General features: G+C 47.5%; 1 protein-coding gene across 2 annotated transcripts; it reads right to left on the reverse strand.

Moving 5' to 3' along the window:
- Positions 1-6,642: 6,642 nt before the first annotated feature.
- Foxa2 (forkhead box A2) lies at positions 6,643-10,846 on the reverse strand. Of its 2 annotated transcripts, XM_028881842.2 has the most exons (3): positions 10,607-10,846; positions 9,596-9,665; positions 6,643-8,584 (listed from the first exon to the last, which is right to left on the reverse strand). In XM_028881842.2, exons 2-3 carry the CDS (start codon positions 9,662-9,664, stop codon positions 7,271-7,273), a joined length of 1,383 nt encoding a protein of 460 aa, XP_028737675.1. In that variant the 5' UTR covers position 9,665; positions 10,607-10,846; the 3' UTR covers positions 6,643-7,270. The 2 variants fall into 2 exon arrangements, with proteins under 2 accessions (XP_028737675.1, XP_028737674.1); XM_028881841.2 differs by lacking the exon at positions 10,607-10,846 and having other exon boundaries at positions 9,596-9,722.
- Positions 10,847-25,810: the final 14,964 nt, after the last annotated feature.

Here is a 25,810-nt window from a genome sequence, read left to right on the forward strand (position 1 = left end):
TCTCTTTTACACAGTTGTGATGCTGACATTTCCAGTCTAGGCTAAACACGTTTAAGTCAAGAATAGAGTGTTGATGATAACCTCACCTAACATTGCTGGGGTATTTGCTAATAAGCAAAACGGAGTTAAATCCAGGCATAAATGTAACTTAATTTGTGTTGTTTCTTTTAGCACTCCTGGCTATCTGATGTGTCATCTAACAGTGAAATGAAATACACACACACACACACACACACACACACACACACACACACACACGCGGGGCGGCGGCAGGGGGGTTTAATGTGAATCCAGGTGGTGTTCATGTGGATTGTCACAATGATGTCTCAGTGTTGAGAGTGACTGACACTGACTTCAAATTAAGCATGACACGCTAAAGACAAGCTTGGAAAACACCTCTGCTCTTTTCACCTGTCCAGAGAGATTCTCCCCAAGAATTTGCAGAAGCTTGGGAATGGGTTCCAAGAGCACGGGACTTGAGGGGGAGGGGCGAGGAGGCATCACTTCCAGTCTGGAGATAGGGACCAGGACGGAATTACAGCTTGTAAAATAAGCCTCCATCAGTCTCCCAGGAGACAGCCAGCTTCTACTTGGGTGTTCCCTGCTTGTTAGCCTCAGTCATAATTGGTCTTTCCTCCCATCCCACGTTGTTGGTTTTCTGTGTGTGGCTTTTGGTGTGAGCGTGTTAGGTCATCAACAAATACAATGGGAGGAGGGAGTCAGGGAGACACACATTATTGTTTTAAAGAAGAAAAGAAAAGGGATAAGAGAGTGGGCAGGAAGGCTGTGAGCAGAATGGGGAAGATGCCCCAGGATTTAGGCTTCCGAGGCAACCCCTGGAGTGACAGAGAGTATGGGAGTTTTGTCTAAAAGAGCTCAGGCCCACTAGGCGCTGGAGCCCTACTGAGCTCCTTAGGGGACACATCAGTTCCTTAGCATTTTTTCTTTGGTCTGATATGGGAGTGCCTATCCATATCTGGCATTTTTCCTTAATTTGATTTTTTTTTTAATTCTAATCTGGTATTTCTGCTTGGAAAGGCATGGCAAGCGGAGATGAAGTTCTAAGAAGCAAGCAGAAGCTCGCGGGTGGGCCAGATACAAAGGACTCTCCACCTTTCTTCATTCACGGCTGATTTTTTCCTCCATCTCCCATTCCCCGCCTGCCAAAGGAAAACCTCTCCTGAGGTGAGAGGGTGTTTAAAAAAATACATTATCTCGAGTCTAGTCTAAGCCCACTGTGGAGATAGATACCTTTTTAGTCCAGGAAGGGTAGAGACACAGCTCAAAGTTTTGCCATCTTTACTTACTGTCAAAAACAAAACAAAACAAAAAAACCCTACTAGACCCAGGAAGGGACTGGCCAGAAGAGTAATTAAATCGAGTTGCAAACTTTTGGTGGCCTTTCCCCTTGTTTCGGTTTTTAATTTTTTCATTTCACTTGAGCACTCCTGGCTGGGCTTGGTTGCTAAGGTGCTGCAGCGAGGACCATACCATCACTGTCTTGACCCAACAGAGACACCTCAAGTCTGAACTCTTCTTCTCTTGCCACCTCAGAGAATCCCGACTGGGATTGAGGCTGCTAGGTGGGGTTTTGTTTTTGTTTTCTATTTTTTTGTTTTGAGTGGGGTGTCTCTCTTGTGAGACAGGACTTGAGGTCCCCGTGTGAATCTTCGTCAACCCCGCTGCAGGGCACCTCTGGGTCCACAATAGCTGGAAGAATGGGGGGCTGTCCTTAGCGTTCTCTTTGTTACCTAGGTGTCTTGCCTATGGAGAACAGAATCAGTCGGGGTCCCCGCTTTGCATCATAGGAAAGGCTTGCTATGGGGGCATTGGCTCCTCCGGAGAGGGAGCACCCCTAGCTCCCACGCTGGGGGGCGGGAGGGGGGACGACGGGAAAACAACAACAACAAACCGACGGTGGCTTCAAGATACATCCTCTGGTGAACGCCTTCCCCTAGGCCCTATTAAGCTTTATCTCGCTCCACCCCGTCCCACTTCCACATTAAAAGCCCCCAAAGCACTACGGACTGCCTTCTCTGTATAAACCGGGAGGAGGAGGGCGATAAAGATCAGGCGTTTAAATTGGCCATTTGAAAGATTACATCTCTTCACCGAGGGTCTTTCTTTCTAAACTCTCACTGAATTGAGGGCCGTGGCTACTCCGCACCGGTTCTCAAAAAGCCGGGCACCTTTTAATTCCGCCGTGGAGTGGGCAGGGCTAGGTGACCCGGCGCCATCAAAGGCTCGAGGGAAGGCCGTAGGGCGACACTCGTCTAATGACAAGTAATTGACGGATTCGAAGCCCTGCATTACCAGCGGAATGGGGAGGCATTAATTATTTAAAAACGATTAGCCTCGCCGAGTGTCCTGCAGGCTTTCCATCTCTTTCCGGGAAGACAACCAGCCACACCAGGCGAGCCCCAGTTTGGAGCGCTGCGAGGGCGTCCCTGTTGGCCTCCAGTGTCTGTAACGTGGGCCCACAGCCTGAGATGCAAGGGCAGGACCAGAGGGTGTGCCTATGTCCTGCCCTTTCGAAGGTGCCCTCATAGCATGGACCTAGAGGGTCCGTTGGACTGTTTCTGCCCACTGAGTTTACTATCCGCAGATGGCAGTGCAGCCTGGAATAGATTTCCGGTTAGGGTGGCAGGTAACGTCCTTGCGCTGTTCTTCCAGCGCGTCTCACCCTTTGTCAAAAGTCCCAGAAAAATCCCAACTGGAAGTGGGTTTCTTCCAAAGTCAGGCATCCAGGCGTTTAAGGCAAAGGCACCGGGAGAACGACGCTTTAAGAAAGAATAGAGGGACTGGTAGACCACCGAAAAGATGTTTTTCGTTTTCTTCTCCCACCCCCCACCTCCCGCTGATGGGCTTAGAACGCCGAGCTTTGCATTCTAGACAATCGTCTATCTCTGAGCCACACCCCTGGCCCAAAAGAGCTCTTTTCTGGACCCTGCCCCCAAAAGTCTAGCATACTATATTTTCAACAGGCTACAGTGGAAGCTAGTTAGGCGAAGTCAGGCACCTTCCTGCAGGCAACCGAAAGAAGCGCGGGAGTCTAGTTTATCTTCCAAAGTCCTGTTCTTCCACCCCTACATGCTCAAGTGCAACACCCTGGAGCACACTCCTGCCTCAGGGCAGAGCGACTGGGTTGTAGTGGGGCTGGGATGATAGACAAGCCCGCGGCATGCTTTGACTTTCTTTGCTGGGCTCTGCTTGTGACCCAGATGGCTCTCCGCAGCGCAAAGGCCAGCGCCTCTTCTTGCAGACTAGACCTAAAGTGACTCCTTTCCAAGAAAGGCGCTGCCCCCCTCTCTGCACCAGTTTGGAGTTGCCCTCTTCTGCCCGGATCCGAGAAGCAGCAGAGAACGGAACTCAGAGACGTACGTGCCCCGCACGCTGTGGCCTCCACCTCTCAGGATCCCCCAGCTTCACGCACACACCGGTGGTACTCCACTCCGGATTCTGAGACCAAGGGCGCGCTCATGCCTCCCTACCACAGCTCTTAGGAAACTAGACGCTCTCTGTTCCACTCCCTAGCCAGAAGGGCTGCAAGGACCAGTCCCTGTTTTTCAAGCCTCGGGAACCCACCCAGACTACGAAATGGTTGGGAGTTTTAAACTCCTAGACTTCTCGTTCAAAGCCTCAGTGCAGTCTCGAGTCTCCCACTACCTCGCAAAAACACTACTTCCCAACCCTCTGGGTTTCCATCCACTGGGTGCACCTCCCAGTCCCCTTAGAGGCACACAAGCTCTCGACTGACTGGGGGAGGGGAGGCGTGTGGACCCGAGTGGGGGGCGGACTCTGTGCGGGGAGCCCGGGCGTGGCCCCCGAGTGGGCGCGCTCCCTACCTGCGGTGGCCTGCGGGCAGGCGGGCGTCGGAGCGTCCTGCGCTCGGAGGGAGGCGGCGGACTGCTCCCAGCCGAGGCATCCCAGCATTTATTTGAGCTCAAACCGAGCGACTGTTGACTTTAGCACACAAAGCAAAGATTTCACTGCCCGCTAGTTTAAAAATGAATATTTTACCAAGATATCGATCAGCGTTATAAAATTCAGTTAAGTACAATGGGATCCTGGAAAAAAAAAAGAATAATAAAGGAGGGGGGAGGCAATATAATATCTGTGCAAATTTGCTGAAGTGTGACGTGGCATGGAAAGTTTACCCTCCTGGAATTCGGATCTAGAATGTTTTTTTCGGTTGTTTACTGACTTTGTTTATTCACAGATCACGGTTGCTTAAACCCCGCGCAAGGAAGGCGACGGGCAACAGGAAGAAAAAGAGTGTGCGTGTGTGGGGGGAGCCACTGCACCCTGCAATGCGTCGAGTTGGGGGGGGGATCCCTGAGCTCCTAAACTTGGAAACTAAGGGAGGGAACTGATTTGGGGAGGGGGGAAGACACCAGAAGGGCAGAAAAGCCTCGGAGGGCGCAGCTCCCCGACATCCTTTTTATGTATTCGCACAGAACTATATCTTATCGGCAGGGATCAGTGGAGGGGGGCGCGCTAAGTAGTTTAAAACGACCCTGGAACAATGGGCGTGCGATAAGAAACATAGCAGGTTAGGGCAGCGCTTTCAGCCTCCATTGTCCCCCACTCAGCCCCCGGCCCTGCCTCTCCGCTCCTTCGCCACGGGAGCCTTTTATGTGATAATGAAACACATTTCAGTCCCGGCTCGCGACGACGTGTGTGTCCTAGCCAGGCAAAGAGAAGGCCTGATTGCTGGCCGCGGCTTGCGGGTCCTCCCTCCTTCAATTTCTCTTCCTTGTGTTCTTCCGAACAATGTGGCTTGTTAAAAGGGGATTTTGGGGGGAGTGGGGGGGGGAGTGTAGAAACACACACACACACACACACACACACACACACACACACACACACACACAAGCGCAAGGGAAGCCAGGCCCGGGGAGGAGGGAAAGGGATGAGCCAGGTGTTAGAAGAGAGGTGGACTCTTGGGTCGGGTTTTTGTGGGTCAGACAGACAGTCCAGGTTGGAATAGGTAGGAATAGCAAGATGTCAGCTCTAAGCAGCACGCTGAGATTAGAAACACCTCTGATGCCTGCTTAGGTTTTTAAGCAGAGAAAACTATTTTTTCTTCCCGTGGGAATGCCCCCAAAGTCAGACTGGGGGGGGGGGGAAATGCTGTTTCCTACCCTAGCCCAGGCAGCTTGCAGGGCAGGAGATACAAGCCAGTGTGAGGAGGTTCCCGTTGCAAAAGCTCAATTCTATAGAGTTAGTTAACTGTCAGTTTGGAGCATCTGGAGAGAGGTGGAGGAACTGGTAAGATTTTATTTGGTGGTCTTTGTATTTTCCCAGAAGCTCGAAAAACACCAGTTCAGCTCTTGGGCCACAGTCCTTCCTGGCTGGTCTATCTGAGCTAAAAGAGCTTTGTCAGGGCCACAAGGGTTAGCTGGTAGAAGGGGGACATCAATCTTGAGACACTGGGTTCTCACTACTTTTGGAGTCATTTGGTAGGCTGCTCAGGGCACCCTTCACTGGCTCCTCATCCCCCAATATAGCTTTATAAAAGGAGATTTGGAGGTTACCCTAAGCTATGCAACTAAAACCAATTCCAGAGGAATATTCAAAATGCCCCCCCCCCCCATTAGGTGGCTCATCATCTCTAGGCTAGCATGATTTCCCAGCACCAGGATAACACCTATGAAAGGAGAGGGTAAGAGGAGCCAGTGTGTGTGTGTGTGTGTGTGTGTGTGTGTGTGTGTGTGTGTGATCACAGACTGGAGCCGGTGATCTCAATTCCACAGGAAGGTAAAAGGGGCTGTATGGTAGAAATGGCTGTGAAGAGCCAAAAGGCTACACCAAGAATTTGTAAACCCAGTCTAGGCACACTGACTAGCAAAGAGGTCAAAGATTAAAAAAAAAAAAAAAAAAAAATACAGCCAAGAAGTGTAAACTTCTGCCCAAGGGCCCTTTGCAACACCACATCTTCCAGTAACTCAGGTGCAAAATTAAGATAGGTGGCACTTAAGAGTGCTTTTGCTTCTGGCTTCATGAATAACACTACTGGACTTTAGCTGGGTGGGCTCAGTGGCACCGGTCTGTAATCCTAGCACTGGGGAGGCAAAGGCAGGAGGATGGCCAAAACCTGGTCTTCCTAGTGAGTTCCAGGCCAGTCAGGACTACTTAGGAGACTCCAGTCTCTGTATCTTAATAAAAATATCGACATGAATAAAGACGCTGGGATGGTCCATCAGAGACTTACGTGTTCGGTAATGTTTAGTAATATTAACTTCAAAATTTAAAAAGTGACTATGAACAATTTTAATTTGTTTACGGATATAGTTGCTGTACTATTTAGGGATTGTCTCCCATTCACTCTGAAAATGCATATAGGGAGGCAAGATGGGGGTATGGCTAGGTGGACAAGCCTGGGGAGCGGGAGATGTTCCTAGGACTCAGAAGTGGTGCTTACAGGAAAATTCATTCAACCTTGATATTTAAATAAAATGTTGGGTAAACAGCAACACTGACCCCCAGCCTCCCATGAAAACCCTGCAACAAACTCCCACCTCCTTCCCATTCCCTTGCAATAATTTTATATCTGTTTAATTTTAAGGGAGAGAGAGAGAGAGAGAGAGAGAGAGAGAGAGAGAGAGAGAGAACAGAAGAAAAGAAAAAGAACCCAAGGGGTAAAATTGGCAATAACACTTTAATATAGATTTGTGAAACTCTGGCCATTCTAGCCAGAAGACACATTTATAAGCCATAAATAAAGCACGCAGAAACCATAAATTAAATCAGACCCGAGACCTGGATTTCACCATGTGCAGAATGGGATGCATTTTTTTTTCTTTCTCCTGGTCATTTACACCAGACTCTTACATTATTGTTTTTTTCTCTTTTTAAACATCAGTACAACCCTCTGGTTCTCTGTTAAAACTACATGGTTTTATACCAAGTCACTCACAAAGTTTTTGTTTGTTTTTAAAGTCAGACTTCCCTGCAACATCAACAATAATGAACAACAACAAAAATCAGAATCTGCAGGTGCCTTGAGAAGGAGTCTATAGGGTCTACCACAGGCTCCTTTAAAAATGTTTATATATATATATTTCCATTTTCTTCCCTATTTAGAATGACAGATCACGGCGGCCCATCTATTTAGGGGCACAGACAGTTAGGTGAGACTGCTCTCTTGGGGCCTGAAGTGTGGTGGCTATTTTTTTCCTCAAAGCTCTCCCAGAGTCTCTAGACAGCCTCTCTTCTCTCTGGCCCTTCTCCCAGTGGCCAGAGCTAGCAGGGCCTGAAAACCATCTTCTTAGGAGGAGTTCATAATAGGCCTGGAGTACACTCCCTGGTAGTAGGAGGTGTCTGCAGCCAGGGGCGAGGCATCCAGGCCCGCTTTGTTCGTGACTGGGCCCATGGCCAAGCTGCCTGGCATGGGGGAACCATAGCCCCCAGGGTAGTGCATGACTTGTTCATAGGCCTTGAGGTCCATTTTGTGGGGCTGATGGTGGTGGTGGCTGTGGTGGTGTTGTTGCTCGGAGGACATAAGGTTGTTGATAGAGAAGGGATGGTTGAAGGCGTAATGGTGCTCCGGCTTCAGGTGGGCCTCCGGTGGTAGGCCTGGGTGATGAGGTGGACCCAGCAGGTGGGCTGCAGCCTGCTGCTGCTGCCCAGGCGAGGGCGCCGGCTCCGGGGGACTCAGCGCGGAGGCAGGTGTTCCCTTCAGCTCGCCCAGGCCGCCTCGCTTGTGTTCCTGACACGGGGAAGAGCTCGAATGGGGGGACTCGGTGCCCGCCGGAGTCTCAGAGGCTGAGCCCGCAGCCTCCCCGAGTTGAGCCTGCGAGGCCTGGGTCCCAGCAGCTGTCTTCTTGCCTCCTCCGCCGCCGCCTGCTCCCGCGGCTTCCTTCAGTGCCAGCTGCTTCTCACATTTGAAGCGCTTCTGGCGGCGCAAGTAGCAACCGTTCTCGAACATGTTGCCAGAGTCAGGGTGCAGGGTCCAGAAGGAGCCCTTGCCAGGCTTGTCCGGCGAGCGGGGCACCTTGAGAAAGCAGTCGTTGAAGGAGAGCGAGTGACGGATGGAGTTCTGCCAGCGCTGCTGGTTCTGTCGGTAGAAAGGGAAGAGGTCCATGATCCACTGGTATATCTCGCTCAGTGTCAGCATCTTGTTGGGGCTCTGCTGGATGGCCATGGTGATGAGCGAGATGTACGAGTAAGGAGGCTTGGCGTGTGTATAGCTGCGTCGATAGGTCTTGGGGTCCCGCGCACGACTCAGGCCCGCCTGCCCGTACATGGGGCTCATCGAGTTCATATTGGCATAGGGAGCAAGGCCACCCATGGCCCCAGCCGCCTGTCCCCCGAGGGGGCTCAGGCTCGGACTCAGATGAGGTCCCATGCCCGCCACACCGGCCGCCCCAGCTGAGCCACTCATGCCCGCCATGGCGCCCGCGCCCGGGGACATGCCAGCTAGCGACGGGCTCATTCCAGCGCCCACATACGATGACATGTTCATGGAGCCCGCGCTCATGTTGCCAGAACCGCTGCCCATAGCGGCCGCGGACATGCTCATGTAAGTGTTCATCCCGTTCATTCCCAGGCCGGCGTTCATGTTGCTCACGGAAGAGTAGCCCTGCAGACAGAGCCCGGGGAGAAGACAGGTTAGCACCTAGGCTGAAAGTGCCAGACCCCCCAACTCATCGGTAGGACCCAGTGTTCCGCCTTTGTGGAGGCCTCAGGGGGATCTCTTTCTTTCCCTGGGTCCCAGTCCACCAACACCAATTCCTCTGTGCCTCAAAGCGAGCAGGACGGGCGATCGCTCTAGGAGAGGTGGCCAGAGGGCTGCAGTTCTAGGCTTGGGACTCCTCGCCCAGATTCTAGAACATCGGTGCCCTACACCACCACCAGGTCAGGCGTCCCAAATGTATTTTACTCTCCTCAGGCGCTCCCCAAACCCTCTGGCTGGTATACTGAGTCAGCACCAAGCAATCTCCTTTGCTATCCCTGGTCGCCAAAAGCCACCTTTGGAACGTCACTGGGGCAGTCTCAAGTGGAAATAGTCTCCGTGTCCCCTATTCTGGGCCTTCGTACCGGGATCCCACTCCTTAGTCACAGGGGAATGAAGTGCAGTGCCTGCGCAGAGTCCGCGGGCGGTTGGAGGCATTGCGTGGAGGAATAGGGAAGGGACCGCCAACTCGGCTAGGAACTGTGAAGCGTCCTGGCTTCATCGCCACAAACTTTCTTTCTCTTTGTCCACTAGTCTTTGACTCTTTGCCTGCACCTCTGTCCCCAACTCCTACCCACCTTCTCTTCTGCAGCTCCCCACCCCCTCGCCAGCCGACCTCCCACCCCTCCCCAGCCGCGCGCTGCCAAACATAACTCTGTTAGGATAGTGCGTGGCTCGGCCACGAAGAGGATTTGGAGGCGCCGCAAGTCAATATTTGATCACAAAGTTAATATTATCTCAAGGCTAACAGTGTGTCGTATAAAAAAGAGACCCATTTGAGTCGAAGGAGGGCGGAAAAGGCGGCTGTCCAGGAAGGCTAGGGGTGGGGGGGCGGGTGCCCGTGAAGGGAGCGTGCGGAGGCTGGGGACGCGGAGATAGCTACCACCCCACTTTTCCCTGGCGAAGGCCAGCGCTTACCTCCGGCTCCGCGTAGTAGCTGCTCCAGTCGGATGGCTCGTGCCCTTCCATCTTCACGGCTCCCAGCATACTGGAAGCCGAGTGCATGGCGGTTTAAAATTTAACAGCCACAACAAACGACCAGCAATCAGCCCCCACCCCCACCCTCTTAAAAAAAAGTCAGCTAAGGCACTGTCCCCTCCCTCCCTCCCTCTCTCGCGCTCCCTCTCTCTCTCTCTCGGCTCCACTTCCTCTCTCTCCCGCGGCCTGCCGCGGGAGGTAGCTGGGAGTGGGCGGGAATGTAGCTGGCGAAGGAGGGGGTCAAAGAACCTAGGAGGCCGGAACCCGAGCCGTGCCGTCGGGCGTGCCCTCCGTCGCCGCGCTCCTGGGGCTGCCGGTTCAGGCTGAGGCTGGCAGTGTCGAGCTGCCGGGAGGCGGCGGGAAGCTAGCGGCGCGGGGGAGGGCGGGGGGGAGAGCTAAAGGAGGGGGAGGAGGAGGTGTGGACCGCGCAGCGGACAAGTGCCGCAGTGACGTGGGCGGCTGGTGATATAGCGCGGCGCGCTGGCGCAGGCCTCCAATCCCCAGACCCCGGGCAGCCCATTTGAATAATCATCTCACACTTAGGTGAGAGGAAGCCGGGGCCGGCTCTCCGCACCTGCCGCTGAGCCGGGAGCCAGCCCAGCTCCTGCGGTCCCCCGCACTCCCAAGACCCGAACCTGCGAGCAGGCGCGGGGCGCCCTGGTGGAGTCCCTTTCTTTGCGTCCACGGGGAGTCTTCCGTGAACCCAGACACCTGGGATCAGGCCACCCCTGGAGAAGCTCTGGACTCCTGTCCCACCCCTCCTCTTCTCCCTGAGCACCCGGTTCATCAATCCGAGGGCGCGTACGGCCTCGGTGCCCCGCAGAGCCGAGGCTAGCCAGATTTATTTATGCCAGCTTTCTATCCTCTCCGCGCACATTCCCTGTCAAAACAACAAGCAGGTGACAGCCAATTTGCTAAGCGCTGTCCTATTTAGAAAAACTGTGTACACACCTTTAACTCGCTGGCCGCTGCTCCGGAGGCCCCTCCCTGTTACAGTTAAGTCCCGAGGCGGCCTCGGGAGGCGGGCAGGATACGCATGGTCGGGCCGCCTTGGTTGTCAGCTACCTCGGACCTTTTTCTGGCTACCTACCCCAGGCGTCTCGGAGAGCACCTCTTAGTAGCAGCCAGTGCCTGGTAGGCTGCGATTTGTCTCTGACATGCGGACCTCGGTGTTTCAAGGTTACTTTTCAGTTACATCCAAGGTGCCCACAGCATTTCGTAACTAAAACAAACAGGGCAGCGGTGGGGGTAGGGCAGGAGGGGAGAGAGAAAAAGGAATCAATAACAGGCCTTATGGGATGACTTCAGGAGGATCTGTGTTCTCTCCACCTGCCGAGGCAGGGATCGTTTTATAAAATTTGAAATTATCAGTTTCTTTTTTCTTCAGCTTCTGGGTGTTAAAAAAAAATATCATGTGAGTGTGGTGGCCCATGTCTTTGATCCCAGCACTCGGGAGGCAGAGGCAGGCTGATCTCTGATGTGGAAACTGGCCTAGTCTACATACAAAATGAGTTCCAGGACAGCCAAGGCTGCACAGAGAAACCCTGTCTCGAAGAACAAAACCAAACCCAAAACAATAGAACATGTCATTTGTATTGTTTGCTACCAAGACTATGGTAAGCCAAGATTTTGGAGTAGAGGGTCTTGCAGGCAAACGGTTATATGTGGACGTTTTCTTTGGTTCTGAAAAGGTGACTGAAAGGCAGGGATACAGTCCTGAACTCTTCTGCCTCAGAAACGGAGAAAATAGGGAATTTTGGCCCCTGGCTCAAATCCAGATGTCCGGAGTTGGGAGTGGTGGTAGCAGAGGATAGATAGAGGTGGCAGGCACTGGGGTGAGCTTTGAACATAGAAACCTGAATGAGGCTCAGACTGGAGGGTGAACCAAGGGAATGGGAGAGGAAAAAGTCTCTTGGGTCAGCATCTGTTTGTGCTGAAGACGCAGCATTGACAGTTCTTTTGCTACTGAAATGCATATTTTGGAAGTTGGCGCAACAAGTAAAGTCCTCTGAAGGAGTACAGGGCAAGATTCCCCAAAGGCAAGACCTGCTTTCCCGCTAAGTGGTGAATCTGACATGCTCACCCAGTGAACACAGGGAACCCAAAGATATCAGATCCCCAGCATCACCCCCAGGGCCCACAAGGATAGTGGGCTGTCCACAGGAAAAGAGGGGTACACCTGTTGTTTATAAAAGGAGCTGTTTTTCAAAATTAAAGCAAAAAATGCAGGCATATGCCTGCACACACACACACACACACACACACAGAGAGAGAGAGAGAGAGAGAGAGAGAGAGAGAGAGAGAGAGAGAGAGAGAGACCCTTAAATACATTCAGCTCTGTTCTGTCCACAGAGATCTTAAATGTTGAAGCACAGGACCTCCCTCCACACAAGGATAGATACCAATCTTTTTATTTCCTCCTCCTCCTCCTTCTTTTTTTCTTTTTGATATTTGGAGACAGGGTTTCTCTGTATAACAGCCATGACTGTCCTGGAACGCCCTTATTCACGGAGATTCTCCTGCCTCTGCCTCCCAGTGCAGCGATACTAATATTCTGGTTTACATTCTCTGTGTCTGTGTCTATGTCTGTCTGTCTGTCTCTGTCTCTCTGTCTCTGTCTCTGTCTCTTCTTTCCCCCACCCCCTACACTGTCTGTCTCTCCCATCTCTCTCTGTTGAATGTCAGGGTGTTTGTAAGCCTGTGGGCTGCATTACTCTCTGTGCTCCTAGTTGAAATTTAGTCCTAGAAATTATTCCACGTGTAAAATTAGCTACCAAGCGCTGGGAGACTGGGTCCGTGGAGCAAAGTACGCTTCCCTCTGTACGCTGACCTGCAAGTTCCCACCCTCACCTGAAGCGTCCTGCGTGCTCAGATTTCTCGGGATATCCCGGAGTGCTAAGCTCCAACTTCCACAGTGGCAGGGCGCCCCCTGTTGGCCGCGAAGCTCCCGGGGTCAATGCCGGGCCTGAGTTAGCCGTGGGCTCCTAATCACGTAACTCCTGATCTCACTTTCTTCTGGCCAGACACCCCATCTCCACCGAAAGCACCTCCTGGAGGTTCCTGAAATGCACAAAGCCAATCCCGCTTCTTGTCTCCTATCTCCGAGAAAGGGTCGGTCTGCGTATGACGCCACCTGAAACATTTGAGTAGCTGATTTGCGACCCTCCAAGCACCTCTGGCCCCTGGCTTACAGTAAGCAGTCAGGGAGCCCGGCGCCCCTGAGCTGCGGAACCAGGGGAAACATTCTGGCAGCTTGCTCTTTCTCCCCGCGCCTCCAGCTTTGCCGGCGCTTGCTCTTGGTGGCGCATACACTGGTCCTCCCCGGAGCGGCTGCGATTTCTAAAGGTTTATTCAGAGCCTTGGCACCAGAGTTCCAGGCTGGAATGCTGTAAACTGCCCCAGGTGCCTCTCTCCAGGAAAAAGTTCTCCGGAGCTCCGGCAATACACAGATGTCTGCTCTGATCCCCGACAGTCTAAACCTCACCTGGGGCCGAGCTACACAAAGAGTTCCTTTGCCTGCGCCCTCCCCTTTCTCCCTTTCTTCGGTCCTGCACAGTGGCGGGTAAAACTTCCTTACAATCGGCCACTGCTCCTGGGTTTGTTTTTATTCTGGACGTCGCGCCAGCGGCAAGGGGGCCCCTTGATTTGGCCTCAAATCTTGGCTATCTCTGCTGTCGCTGGGGAGAGACTGAGATCCAGTGTCTCTTAGTAAAAACTGCTCCCCAAAGTTTTCTGTCAATGAAACTAGCTAGGACATCATTAAACAGAACGCAACTCCCCCTACGAAACACGGTGGGATTCTCTGGGTGAACTCCAAATCTCAATGCAGAAAATCTATATAGTATATATCAAAGGTTATAGGTAACATTTCACTTTTTGTGGGTGTGTTGTTGTTTCTGAAGTTTATTTTTAAAAATCAGACCCCCAGAGTTTGTCTGTGTAGAACTTGCGAACGCTGTCAAATTCTCTCCTGTGATTTTCATAGTTTTTTTTTTTTTTTTGAGTCGAAACACTTGTTTATGGGGAGTACTAAAAGTCAGTTAGCCATGAACACATCACCAAAGGATATTTACATGTGCAAATGAAGAAAAGAGTTAATAGGTTGAACTCTTCTGTAAAAACACAGGAAAAAAAGGTGTCTACAAGAGTGAAGTGGGGACAAAAGTAAGGTTTTAAGTTTAATAAGCTGTGTTGTCTCTTGTGGCAGGATCTATGGGAAAGAAAGAACAGGAATAAGTAATTAGATAAATACGATAATTAGTACCCCTGATGGGATTGGTGATGTAACTCGAAGGAAGACTGTGCTTTGTGTGATTTTGACCCTGTGTTCATTCTCTAACATCAAAAACAAAACAAAACAAGGGGCTGGAGGGGTTGCTCAGTGGTTAGAGCACTGACTGCTCTTCCAGAGGACCCAGGTTCCGTTCTCAACACCCACATGGCAGTTCACAACTGTCTGTAATTCCAGTTCCAGGGGACTGGAAACCCATGGCAAAACACCAGTGTACATAAAATAAAAATAGATAAAATTAAAACCAAAATGGGATTGGATTTGAGTGATAGAACTGTGTCTTCAATGTACATTTTTTTTTTGCAGAGCAGTGATACTATTTTATGTATCGTTTTACTGTTGTATCCTCTTTTATTATGTTATGGTGAAGTGCACAATAAGGTTATTAATTCTCATGTTAAGGAAGTCTTGGAAAAATAATTGTGTGGTTAATCACTAATTTTCATCCTGGAACAATGAGAAAAAGCCACCTTTCTAACTGATTCTGATTTTGCTAATTTTTTTTTTTAACCACCTTACTGGTATCAGCAGATGGAGTCTGCCCTTTCAGAGAGAGGAAATGAAGAGCTATTGATGTCAACCACAGGGGGCATTCCCAGCATGATCCACAGCAGAGCAGGGGACACTAGACTATGTGTGATCTGGGTTAAGGTTCAGCTGAATTCATTAGACACACAGACCTCCCCCCCACCCCAGTTTAATGCACGTAGAGCTTAAACTGGAGGCTGGGTTTTAGTTATGAATGTTTGTCATTTATAGGCTGTCTTGGCGCTTGAGTAGAGCAGTTACAGACTGGACTCACATCTGTTTTGCTCAGTACTGAAAGTCAGTGTTCTATCCATTCAGGGCAAGAATTTAGGAGTATTTCTGAGATACACTTGACATCTGACCAACCCACCTTTAGCATGCTTCTGGTATGTGAAGCTTTTATAGCAGATAATTGAAATAATTGAAAAAGATAAAAATAAAAGACGACAGCTTTTGGTAGCAATAACAGAGCAACGTGAGAAAAAGATCTCTGCTGAGGGATCCTTAAAGTCAAACACACCTACATCTGTGGCCCTGGGAGCTTTTCATTCATTTGCAAGCTGGTTTTGGGAGAAATATCAGATATTCCTGCCAACAAGGTAAACAGTGAACTTTATGAAGGACAGCAGTCCTGGGAAGTCACTCACAGACTCCGGACATTTCTTTTCTCTGTGTTGCTTGGCTAATTTGGAAGAGATTCCATTAGATCTATGGAACCACTGATGACTTATTGGATAAGCAAATGTCCTCCCTGTAAGTAAGAAGTAGTGAGGCACCCAGCAGTGTGGAGACCTGACACAGGGCAGCAAGGCCTGGAGTTCAAGTGTGAGACTTGGAAAGTACTCTTGGCATCTTTGTTTCCATTTCAAAGTCGCCCAGGGGCATGGCATAAACACAGAGTAACTGCACACAACTTATTTCAATATTAACAGTGACAATGGAGAGGGAAATTATATATTCTTATCCATTTGGCAAATATTTAATGAGCTCTTACTCTATTCCAGGTGGTGCACACACAGGGAACACCACCTGTTTATAGAGACCAGTCCTGATTCCCTCCTTATTTTCTTCCCTTTTCTCTTCTGTCAAAAGTTCCAGCCTTAGCTGTGTGGTTGGTGGTGCACATCTTTCATCCCAGTGCTTGGGAGACAGAGACAGGTGGACCTCTGAATTTGAGACCAGTCTTGTCTACAGAGCTAGTTCTAGGACAGTGAGGGCTACTCAGAGAAACCCTGTCTTGGAAAAAAAGTTTCAACCTCTCACTATTTTCAGGATTCTTTCCAACAGTGATCCAGGAACTTTCAAGTGGGAAAATCTACATGCTCTTATTCAAAACTAATCTACATGCTCTTATTCAAAACTAGTCTTTCAGTTGACAACAAACAGACTAAATTCCAAGATGATGGGTTCTGTCTGTTTCGAACAAAATCAGCAGGACCAGCTAGCAGGAAAACCAAGAACTCATAGAGAACATAATAGCAGATCAGGTCTGACGCAAAGTGGCTACACAAAGAGCATTGTTATCTCCGACCCTGTCCTCTTATTATACATGGCATCGGTTTCCCACATAATGGATGCTATATTGCTGCCTACTGCTGTCTACTGGTGTTTATTCGGGTGCTGGGTTTTGTTTTTTCTTTTGAGGGTTTTGTTGTCATTGTTTAGTTGGTTGGTTATGGTGGCCTAGGTGATGATGCTGTGGATTGTACTCAGAGCCACGCTGAACAAGTACTCTACCACTGACTATACGAAGCCTTGAATTCTTGCTTTAGGAAGGATGTGCTGCTGCTCTGGGGGTGGTACTAACTTAAGAAACTTGTCAAGTCTGACAAATGCTGGTCTGAAGAGTTTGTAATACATGTGTCTGTGTTAGCAGTTTCAGTTGGACTTGTCAAAGTAATCCCAACTAAAGGGTTGTGGACTAGCCTTCCTCTTTCAGCTTCTAAGGGGTGCTACTAAATTACAGCTACAGGGCCCCACTGACACTGGGATAATTAACCAGGCTGGGGACACTCATACTCCTTAACCTTTTATGTGCATAGGAACTCCCCCCACCCCACCCCACCCCGCCAAGGATCTCGTTAAAATGCAGATTCTGCTTCAGCAGGTAGATTTAGCATTCCTTCCATGTGGGAAGAACTGCTGGTTCACTGACCACAGGTGGTCTCAGCCCTATGGAACCGTTTTTTTTCTCAGAGTTCCTGCAGTCAGTACTGAGCAGGTGGTGAGATGTCACGTGATAAAATGAGAACTGGAGGCCCCTCTTCAGTTTCTGCTACTACTCTAGTACCTGCCTTCCTAAGAGCCTCCCTTCACTGGTTAGGTTCTGCAGGGCATCGCTTGTGCAAAAACTGTGGAAACAGCCCCTAGGCAGTTGGGCCCCTGCAGCAAGTGTTCCAAGCAGAGCTCCCCCATGGTGCATTGTTAGCTCGCCCACATCCTCCTACCACCTGGGCATGTTTTCTGGAGACAGGGACCTCCCTGGTTGACTGGAGAGGACAGAGGATCTATGGCAATTATCAGTTTGCAAGACTGATAGGTATTTTCCAAGTATGGAGAAACAGTGGAACCAAAGCCTCCACTGCTACCACATCAGCCTAGGATTACAGAGAAAGAGACTCCTTTACCACTGTTTTATAAGGAAGATGCCCAGGGGATCCAGGCGAGGGCTGGGTGGTGGTCCAACCCTGAGCACAGGTCGAGGGCCCTCATCCTCATCCTAATATACATTTAAGAAACAAAATGCAAGGATCAAAAGGATGAGAAAGTGACAAGAACAAGCATGTTTATTGGGTTTCCAATGAAGCTTGCCTCTTCACCCTGGAAGAACCCCAGGCCTCTTTGAAGGCTACTGAGACTAAGAATCTCGTCCCTAAAATGTGACACAATATTGAACCCAAACTGCCTGTCATTGTGTGATAAAAGGGTCTAAGATAAAACTGTCTAAGAGTCAGTTCAACTGAATTCTTAGACATCACAGTGAATTCCTCCATTAACCTTGGCATGCCATCCAAATATTTTCTAACACACATAGCAAGAAAAGTTTAGGAACTGGAACTGAAGTCTCAGAGGTGAGAAAAATGGAAGGCCTCAGGCTGCTACTGACTCTTAATTCCAGCTGCAATGTGCTTTCCCTATTAGTGGGAGGACCATCTTTCCATTGTGAGAATTTGAATGAAGCATTCTTTCTGGAAAGAGCTCCTTCCTTTCATGTCAGAACCTCTGTAAGGAAAGCAAGACACCTCTTCTGTGGGCAAGTTCTTATTTATACAATGCTTTTATATGCACAAGGAGAACTAAAGCAAGTTACTGAGGAGTTTAGACCAATGGCTTCATCTGTGTCAGGGGACTGGGGGTTAATAAAGCCTGGAAAGTCATTGTATTAATGTACTTTTCAGACATGTAGGCAGAAATGGACAGGAAATGCAAACTTATTTATTAGCTGTCTTTTTCATGTCCAATTATTAAATCACCCAACAGGGCACTTCTTTTGGTCTAAGAGAGCTGACTGATCACGGGTGCTAGATGGAAGGTGATGTAAGTGCAAGTTCATATTCATCAGAGAAGGTTCTATGAATAGGTCTATACTGCTAAAATCTCCAGGATTCGGCTACACCTTTTAAGTGGAAAACATGCATTCATCCTTCCAAATCTCCAAATAAGGTGCTAAGTAGCTGCTCATTGTGGAGGACTCCCGACTGGCCTGGACACCGGATTCCCCAGGTCTCATAGTCAGACCAACATGACTTGAGATACTTCTCTGTCTTCTTTCATTCTTTCCTCCCCTTTGGCATGTAAAATTTGGAAACATAACATTCTTTTTATCATTTTCATTCCTGTATTCCTCTTCCCAAATGCTGGGGCTCTTCCTAGAAAGAGTTGTCTTCATGTACTGTTCTAAAAAATGATATAAATGTCTATAAAATCATAGATCACTATTTTATTTTATATCATTTATTTGTAATTATATTATATATAGTATTACATACTATATAATATGCATATATGCAATATTATATATAACATTTCATAATATTATAACATGATTACAAAAATATAATTATATTGTACAATAATATAAATGTATTATTTATTATAAAATACAAAATTATAATATATAATATCATTGTAATATATAATCTATTATTTACTTATTATTATTTGTTTCATATTTGATTCTGTGAATGGAACCGCTAGGCTTATTCATACCACTCAAGTGTTGTGCTGCTGAGCTCTGCCTTCATAACCATTTTATAATGAAGTGCTGTGGGTTAATGCTCTTGTACACTGTAAAGATTTGTCATTCTAATTGGTTTAATAAAACGGCCAGTAGCCAGGTAGGAAGTAAAGGTGGGGTGACCAGACTAGAATTCCGGGAAGAGGAAGGGTGGAGTCAAGAGTGGCCAGCCAGATGCAGATGAAGCAAGATGAGAATGTCACACTGAGAAAAGGTACCAAGCCATGTGGCTAAACATAGATAAGAATTATGGGTTAATTTAAGTGTAAGAGTTAGTTAGTAATAAGCCTGAGCCATAGGCCAAACAGTTTGTAATAAATATTAAGCTTCTGAGTCAATTATTTGGGAAGTGGCTGCTGGGTATTTGGAAACAGGCAAGCAGGAGAAAAACTTCTATGTACGATGAAGTGTTAAATATTCATAGAAGATGATTAATTTGATTTTAAGAATAACAAACTTGTCACTACACAGGAAACCCCTGAAGTTTGAATGCCAAACTGTCAACCCTGAAGCTGACTTGAGAAGAATGGGAGAGACAATTATTTTATGTCTGCCCAATTTTTTCTACTTGTATCTTCTGTTTTTGTAAACAAAATCAGAGAAATGTGACCTCTGTCTCTGGAGAGCTACTACGTTGCACACATATATTTCTAGCCTTCATTAATCAAAACCTACCCTGAAGTGTCCTGCTTCAGAGAAAATGAGCAAGCTTTTCTCTGGAGAAACAGTTTCTATTTTTTTGGAAAAGAAATCAGATCAGAAAAACATAGGCTGGGAGAGGTCAGGAAGGAAAAACATGAACAGGACTTAATAAATCTGACCCAATTAAGGAAAAGTGAATGTCGAGACAGCTTAAAGAACCAGCAAATCTTCCTTTGCCTTGGCTCTAATTGTTTATGGTCCTCAGGAAGGGAAAATATTGAAATGTAGGCTCTGTGTGGTTTCACTTAATTAATATTTATGACCACAGAAGAAAATTAAATATGGCAAACAGTGTAATTTTAAACAGTCTGTGGTCATACACAGCAGTGCTCACAACAGGTCCAGAAACAAGGAGTGTGGGATTTGGGCCTTTTCATCTTCCCTTCTCATGTTGTATGTATGCTGGGTAAGCCCTCCAGAAATAAGAACTTGAATTTGACAGTGACTCACTGATCGTGTGTGTGTGTGTGTGTGTGTGTGTGTGTGTGTGTGTGTATAATTTTGTTTTTGTAATTGAATGTCTGAAGGAAAATTTTTATTCTTTCGCTACCCTGCACCCAAGCAGAAGAGAGACAAACAACAAGGGAATGCCCATACTATTAGCTTTGGAGACCTCTGTATGGCTTTGTTGAGTGTTTCTAGAACAGGCATCTGTATACACTGATTCTTTGGAACAGTGCATTGGTGAGATAATATGCCTTCTCAAAATGAGAAATGCAGGTATAAAGTTGGTTCTCTGTGCTAGTAAATGATGGGTGGAATGTAGGACAGATGCATATAATTATGATATACAACCACATATGTGGTGGTATTGTGTTCCCCAAAATATTGTGCCTGCTAATAAACTTATCTGGGGTCAGAGAAGAGAACAGCCACAATATTAAACATAGAGGATAGGCAGTGGTAGCAAACACCTTTAATCCTAGCATTCCAGAGGCAGAAATCCATGTGTTCAAGGATACAGCCAAGCATGGTGACTCACACCTTTAATCCCAGAAAGTGAGCCTTTAATCCTAGGGAGTGAAGGCAGAAAGCAGAAAAATATATAAGGTGTGAGGACCAGAAACTAGAAGCATTTGGCTAGTTAAGCTTTCAGGCTTTTAGCAGCAGTTCAACTGAGATTCATTCTGGATGAGGACTCGGAGGCTTCCAGTCTGAGGAAACAGGACCAGCTGAGTAATTGGCAAGGTGAGGTAGCTGTGGCTTGTTCTGCTTCTCTGATCTTCCAGCATTCACCCCAATAACTGGCCTCAGGTTTGACTTTATTAATAAGAACTTTGAAGATTCATGCTACACATATACTTTACTTGTGTGCACTAGTTTGGGTTGGATAGAACCAGCTTATCACAAATTTTAGGCCTGTGCTTTTCAAACTTCTATTGATCAAACTTCTACTGATGCCCCATTCTTGTGTTGTGATAGTAAATTGCTTCACTACACTTAATAAACATAAGGGAAAGAAGAATGGAATAAATGTTCCCCATTCGTCTTGCACAGCAAAGATGTATAGTCTTGAAAAATTTTTGTCTGTTATAAATGTATGTCTGCATTAGGATTTGAAATCCATTGCCCTACTGTGGGTGTGATGTCTAAAGCCTAAGAAATTCCATACACTAAGAGGTGAGAGTACATTAGTTCTTGCAAAGAAACTTCAGGTTTCTCATTTATAAGACAGGTAATGGCAGAAGTCATTGGTGCTGGTGAAAATTTAACGAGTAAAGTCTCATATAGAAGAGCTCTGACTGATCCCAAAGGGACTTTACTCATGATTGGTTAAAGGCCCTTGTGGGGCCAAAGGCCTTACCCATGCCAGATACTTGTAACTGCCTAGGTGAATATAATAAGAGCAATCTCTGATGAAGAATCATAGCAAACTTTTGCCCTAAACCACACAAAAGGTCTACACTGAATGGTCCTTATCCCTTTCAACAACAGCCCAAATTATCACTGTAACCTTGGCCCTCATTTGAAGGCATATCTGTCCATGTTCCTATAGTGACTCAGGCCACATCCATCACTTCTGAAATATCTATCTGCCTAATGGAGTCGAACGGATCCTTTAATCCCAGCACTCGGGAGGCAGAGCCAGGCGGATCGCAGTTTGGGCTTCCAGGAAAGGCGCAAGCTACACAGAGAAATGATTCATGGGTGCCATGAATGTATTCAAGGAGGTCACTGAGCTGGAGTGGACCAGAAAGAAAAATAACCACCACATAATGCCAGATCATGTCAGCAAGGTCATGTGTCACTCAGGTAGCAGCAATTATTACTGGTCCTGGGTTGAGAAGGTTAGGTATCTCCTGCATGTAGGCTGATAAAAAATCAAGTCTCTGAAGGAAGGGGAAGTGTTTTCCAGACTGAAAGGACTGGAAGGGGAGGACTAAGAGCCCATCTTGTGGAGGAGAATGCCTGTACACAGGCATGTAGGCAATTCAGCTTCAGGTGCTGGGGAAAGAGCTTCCTCAAAAGCTGGCCAGCTGCTGGGAGGCTACAGGGCCACCAGAGGAGTCGGAGGCTAGAGACTTTGGTTCCCCTTTTTGAGTGCTGAAATTACCAGCCTGGGAAATAAGTCAGGACAGATTTGGAAAGGCTCTTCCTTAGCAGGGTGGTGGGAAAGGAAGTTGGACCCAGGGTTAGACAGAAGGTGAGTCTCTGCCTGGGTGGACACAAACAAACTACTGTACCAGCTGCCCCACTATGAGTGCAGGCCACAAGCTACCCTCAGCTATCAGCCTCTCAGGGATCATCTCAGCTTCAGATGTGAGGTCCTGCCTCATCTTGGGTGACCCATATCTAATTCTGAATGCGAGCTTATACAGAGGCTTGACCACCTCAGCCCAGCTCAGACAACTACAAAAATACACTTCACCTAACTTAGAGGTCGCCATGCAGGACAACACTAATTCAGGAAGAGAGGGTGAGTTTCTGGATGGAACACTCTCTTGGGCTTCCACTAGGCACAAATGGAGACAGTCTGGTTCTAGATGAAGTTGACCTCTGTGGTAGGTTAGGCCTCCAACTGTCTCTCCATAAAATTCCAAACCAGGAAAACATGAAGTGAAATAAAAATGTAAGGTGGATGTGATAGTATGAATGCATTTGGACCCTGATAGGCTCTAAGGGAGTGACACTATTAGGAGGTGTGGCTTTGTTGGAGGAAGTGTGTCACTGTGGGGATGGGCTTTGAGATTTCCTATGTTCAGAAGACCACCCAGGGTCACAGTCGCCTTCCTGTTGCCTGCAAGATGTAGCACTCTCAGCCCCAGTCCATCTGCTTGCATGCCACCATGCTTCTTGTCATGGTGATAGTAGACTGAACCTCTGAAACTGTAAGCAATGCATCCCAATTAAATGTTTTCTTTATGAGTTGCCATGGTCATGTTGTCTTTTCACAGCAGTAAAAACCCTAACTAAGACGCAGGGTATTTGGCCCAGGAAAGTCTAGAAGGGAACTAAAGGATGAGGTAAGAAGGGTGGGCATTGATGAGAGGGTTCAGCACCAAGCAAGAGATCATTGTGGCCACCTGAGGCTAAATCATGCTAGGGCCTCTTAGGGCCAGAAGACAGTAGGGTCCTGAGTTGTTCCTACTAAGGAAAAAGGAGCATGAGTAAGGATAAACAGGCTCCTGTGGTTATTGACAGCTACTGCTGAGGGTTCTAGTTTTCTAGATCTTTTCAGTGTGTCTGAGTAGGGTAAGGTCCTTTTTCAGTGTGTCTGAGTAGGGTAAGGTCATAGTCTCCATTTCCTGATGACAAGGACTTAGAAAGGCCTGCTTCTAAGCCTGGGTTCCTTAATCACAAGACAAGGATAATGTAGATGTTTTTGAGTTGTTGTAAGGTTTAAATGTGGCTTTGCTGTGATTCTTGAATAATACCTTCAAGCATGGCTAGTGTGCTGGAGAGAGACAAGGAGGCATACAGTAATATTAATATCATCATGGGCACTGGGTCTCCAAATTGTTTTCTTTTAGTATGTGGATACCATCAATCCCCTCCAACTCCTTCTAGATGGAACCAACCTTCCACACTGGAAGTTTTAAATTGATGGATTATGAATCACCTGCAGATACCAAAAGTTTTATTCCACCAACTGCCTCTAGGTGTATTAAGCAAGCTTCCCAGAAAGCTTTGTAACCGGAAATAATCTTCCTCAAATGTCAGCAGTGTGGATGTTGAGGCCAATGCCACCTGGAATGTCAGTAGCAGGAAACAGAATGGAGAGCCCTATTTGTCCTCACAGAGGTGCTTCTGAGAACTAAATTCCTTTACTGATTGAAGGCAGAAAAGCCCACCCTAGCCCTAACCCTTTTAAAATTTTATGTACTTCCATTGTTCAGTAATGAGAGAAAAGGCTGGAGGACTGAGCCAAGATGAGCTTTGCTCCTACCAAGGAGGTAAGCCATTTTGCCTTGCCGCTGATTTTCTGGTGAGGTGATTGATCTGATGTGAATGAGAAATAAAGAAAATCCCCATAGAAATCCTGGATCTGCTCCTCAAACACTGAAGGTCAGAAAGGCCTGAGGGCACAGAGAGAAACAGACCACAGAGAAAGCAGTCCCAATTCTGCTCTATGCACTTTTGTGCAAAATACCAGGCAGGACTCCCAGCGCTCAGCACGTGTGAGAAGGGACACCCCTTTTCCAGTGCCTCTTCCACAAAGCTCTGATGGAATTTCTCCCTTCCTTGCAAAAACTCTCACTTCCCAGGAACAGATTTGCTTTTTACCCTAAACCTTTGATTAGATCCCCATGAGGCTAACGAGACCTTAAGACAGTCAGAAGACCTTTTAGCATGCCACCCCCTTTCCTCTTCCATCAGCCTTTCCAATAAGTGACTTTTATGTCTTAGACATGAATCACTTTAACTTTTAAAAACTCAGTGACATCAGAAAGGCTGCTTCTTTAAGTTCATTAAGGACGGTGTTAGGTAAATAGAGTCTTAACTTGGTCTTTTAGTTGAAACACACACATACACACTCGTGCATGCACACATACACAATGTTTTAGACTTTATGAGTATAGCACAAAAAGACAGAACTGAGCCTTTGATTCCTAGTCTATTCCATTCCGAGTACAGCAGCGCTGAAAGGATTTGCGTGTTTAAAGCCAAGTTCAGAACAGCCCACATAATGAATTCTCCAGGGTCCTATACAGAAAATTTCATACTTTTCCTGATGACTGAGGTCTGCGCAGGGGCTGCGTTCTCCAGGAGCACTGATTGGACAGCAACTTTCACCAATAGCCAATCAAAAGGCGTTAGAGTGAGGCTTCCATCTTGGCTGGACTTGAGATGGGAGACATGGATGAGTGGAGTGCTTGAAGATTATACTAACAGGTGGCCATGTGGATGTGTGCAGATGTTGACAGACAGATGATGAGGTTGGTGTCTTCTCTTTAAACAGTTGGTCGGGAGTTGCCTTTATTTCTAAGGGTGAAAAAAAAAGATCTTCCAATTTTATGCAGACTGTTGATTGCACAGGTCGATTGCATGTTAGTTCCCATGAGAAAATTGTGCTGGAAAACCGACTGGGACTGGAACCTCTTGCTTCCAGAACATCCTTGCTTGTACCTGGGAGAGCTGTAGTTCAGTTTATTTAAAATTTTATAAGAAAAGGTGAAGGCATGGTAGTACTTAATGTTGAAATCACTGTTTGTCAAGTGGTTCTGTGAGCAGAACTTGGCTGGGGAATTCGGCTTTTCTTTATCTTAGTCTTGCTCATCTGCACCACCTCCCCTGCAACTGTGTCAATAGAGTGGGCTGGACCCTCTCTGCTAGGAAATACCTTTGATGTCTGGAGAGCTTTGCCTCTCTGTCCCCAAGGGTCCTTCATCAGCCCCTTGTCAGACATTCCTTCTTTTAGGGCTCTGTCAGTAAGTGCCCCTCCCTGAGGCTTATCATATAGCCTAACAGGTGGTCTAAACTAAAGGTGCTCACTGTTGAAGATAACAATTAATAAATGATTGATTACATACAGCTCTTGTGCAGGTATCCACTGCTGGTCTGCACATGATAATCCAGCCACATAGATGGAGGAGATCCCCTCCAGGCCCCATCTGTTACTGGGGAGCTATTGGCAATTGCTAGCTACTGGAGGTGGGGAGGAGAATCATTCTTTGTTGTTTGTTTTGTTTTTCTTAGAGACAATGTCTCACTGTGTAGTTTTGGCTGTTCTAGAACTCACTATGTAGATCAGGCTGGCCTTGAAAATATAGAGACCCACATACTTCTGCCTCACAAGTGCTAGGATTAAAGGATTAAAGGGGTATGCTACTACACCCTGCCTCTTCCTTTTTTTTTTTCTTTTTTTGGATATGTAGACATTAATTGATTACCCATGATCCAGTGGATAGCCTCATATATATATATACATATATATATGTATATATATATGCAGCAC

The sequence above is a fragment of the Peromyscus leucopus genome, chromosome 4 (genome assembly GCF_004664715.2).
Source record: "Peromyscus leucopus breed LL Stock chromosome 4, UCI_PerLeu_2.1, whole genome shotgun sequence".
In the NCBI taxonomy this organism is placed as follows: Eukaryota; Metazoa; Chordata; class Mammalia; order Rodentia; family Cricetidae; genus Peromyscus; species Peromyscus leucopus.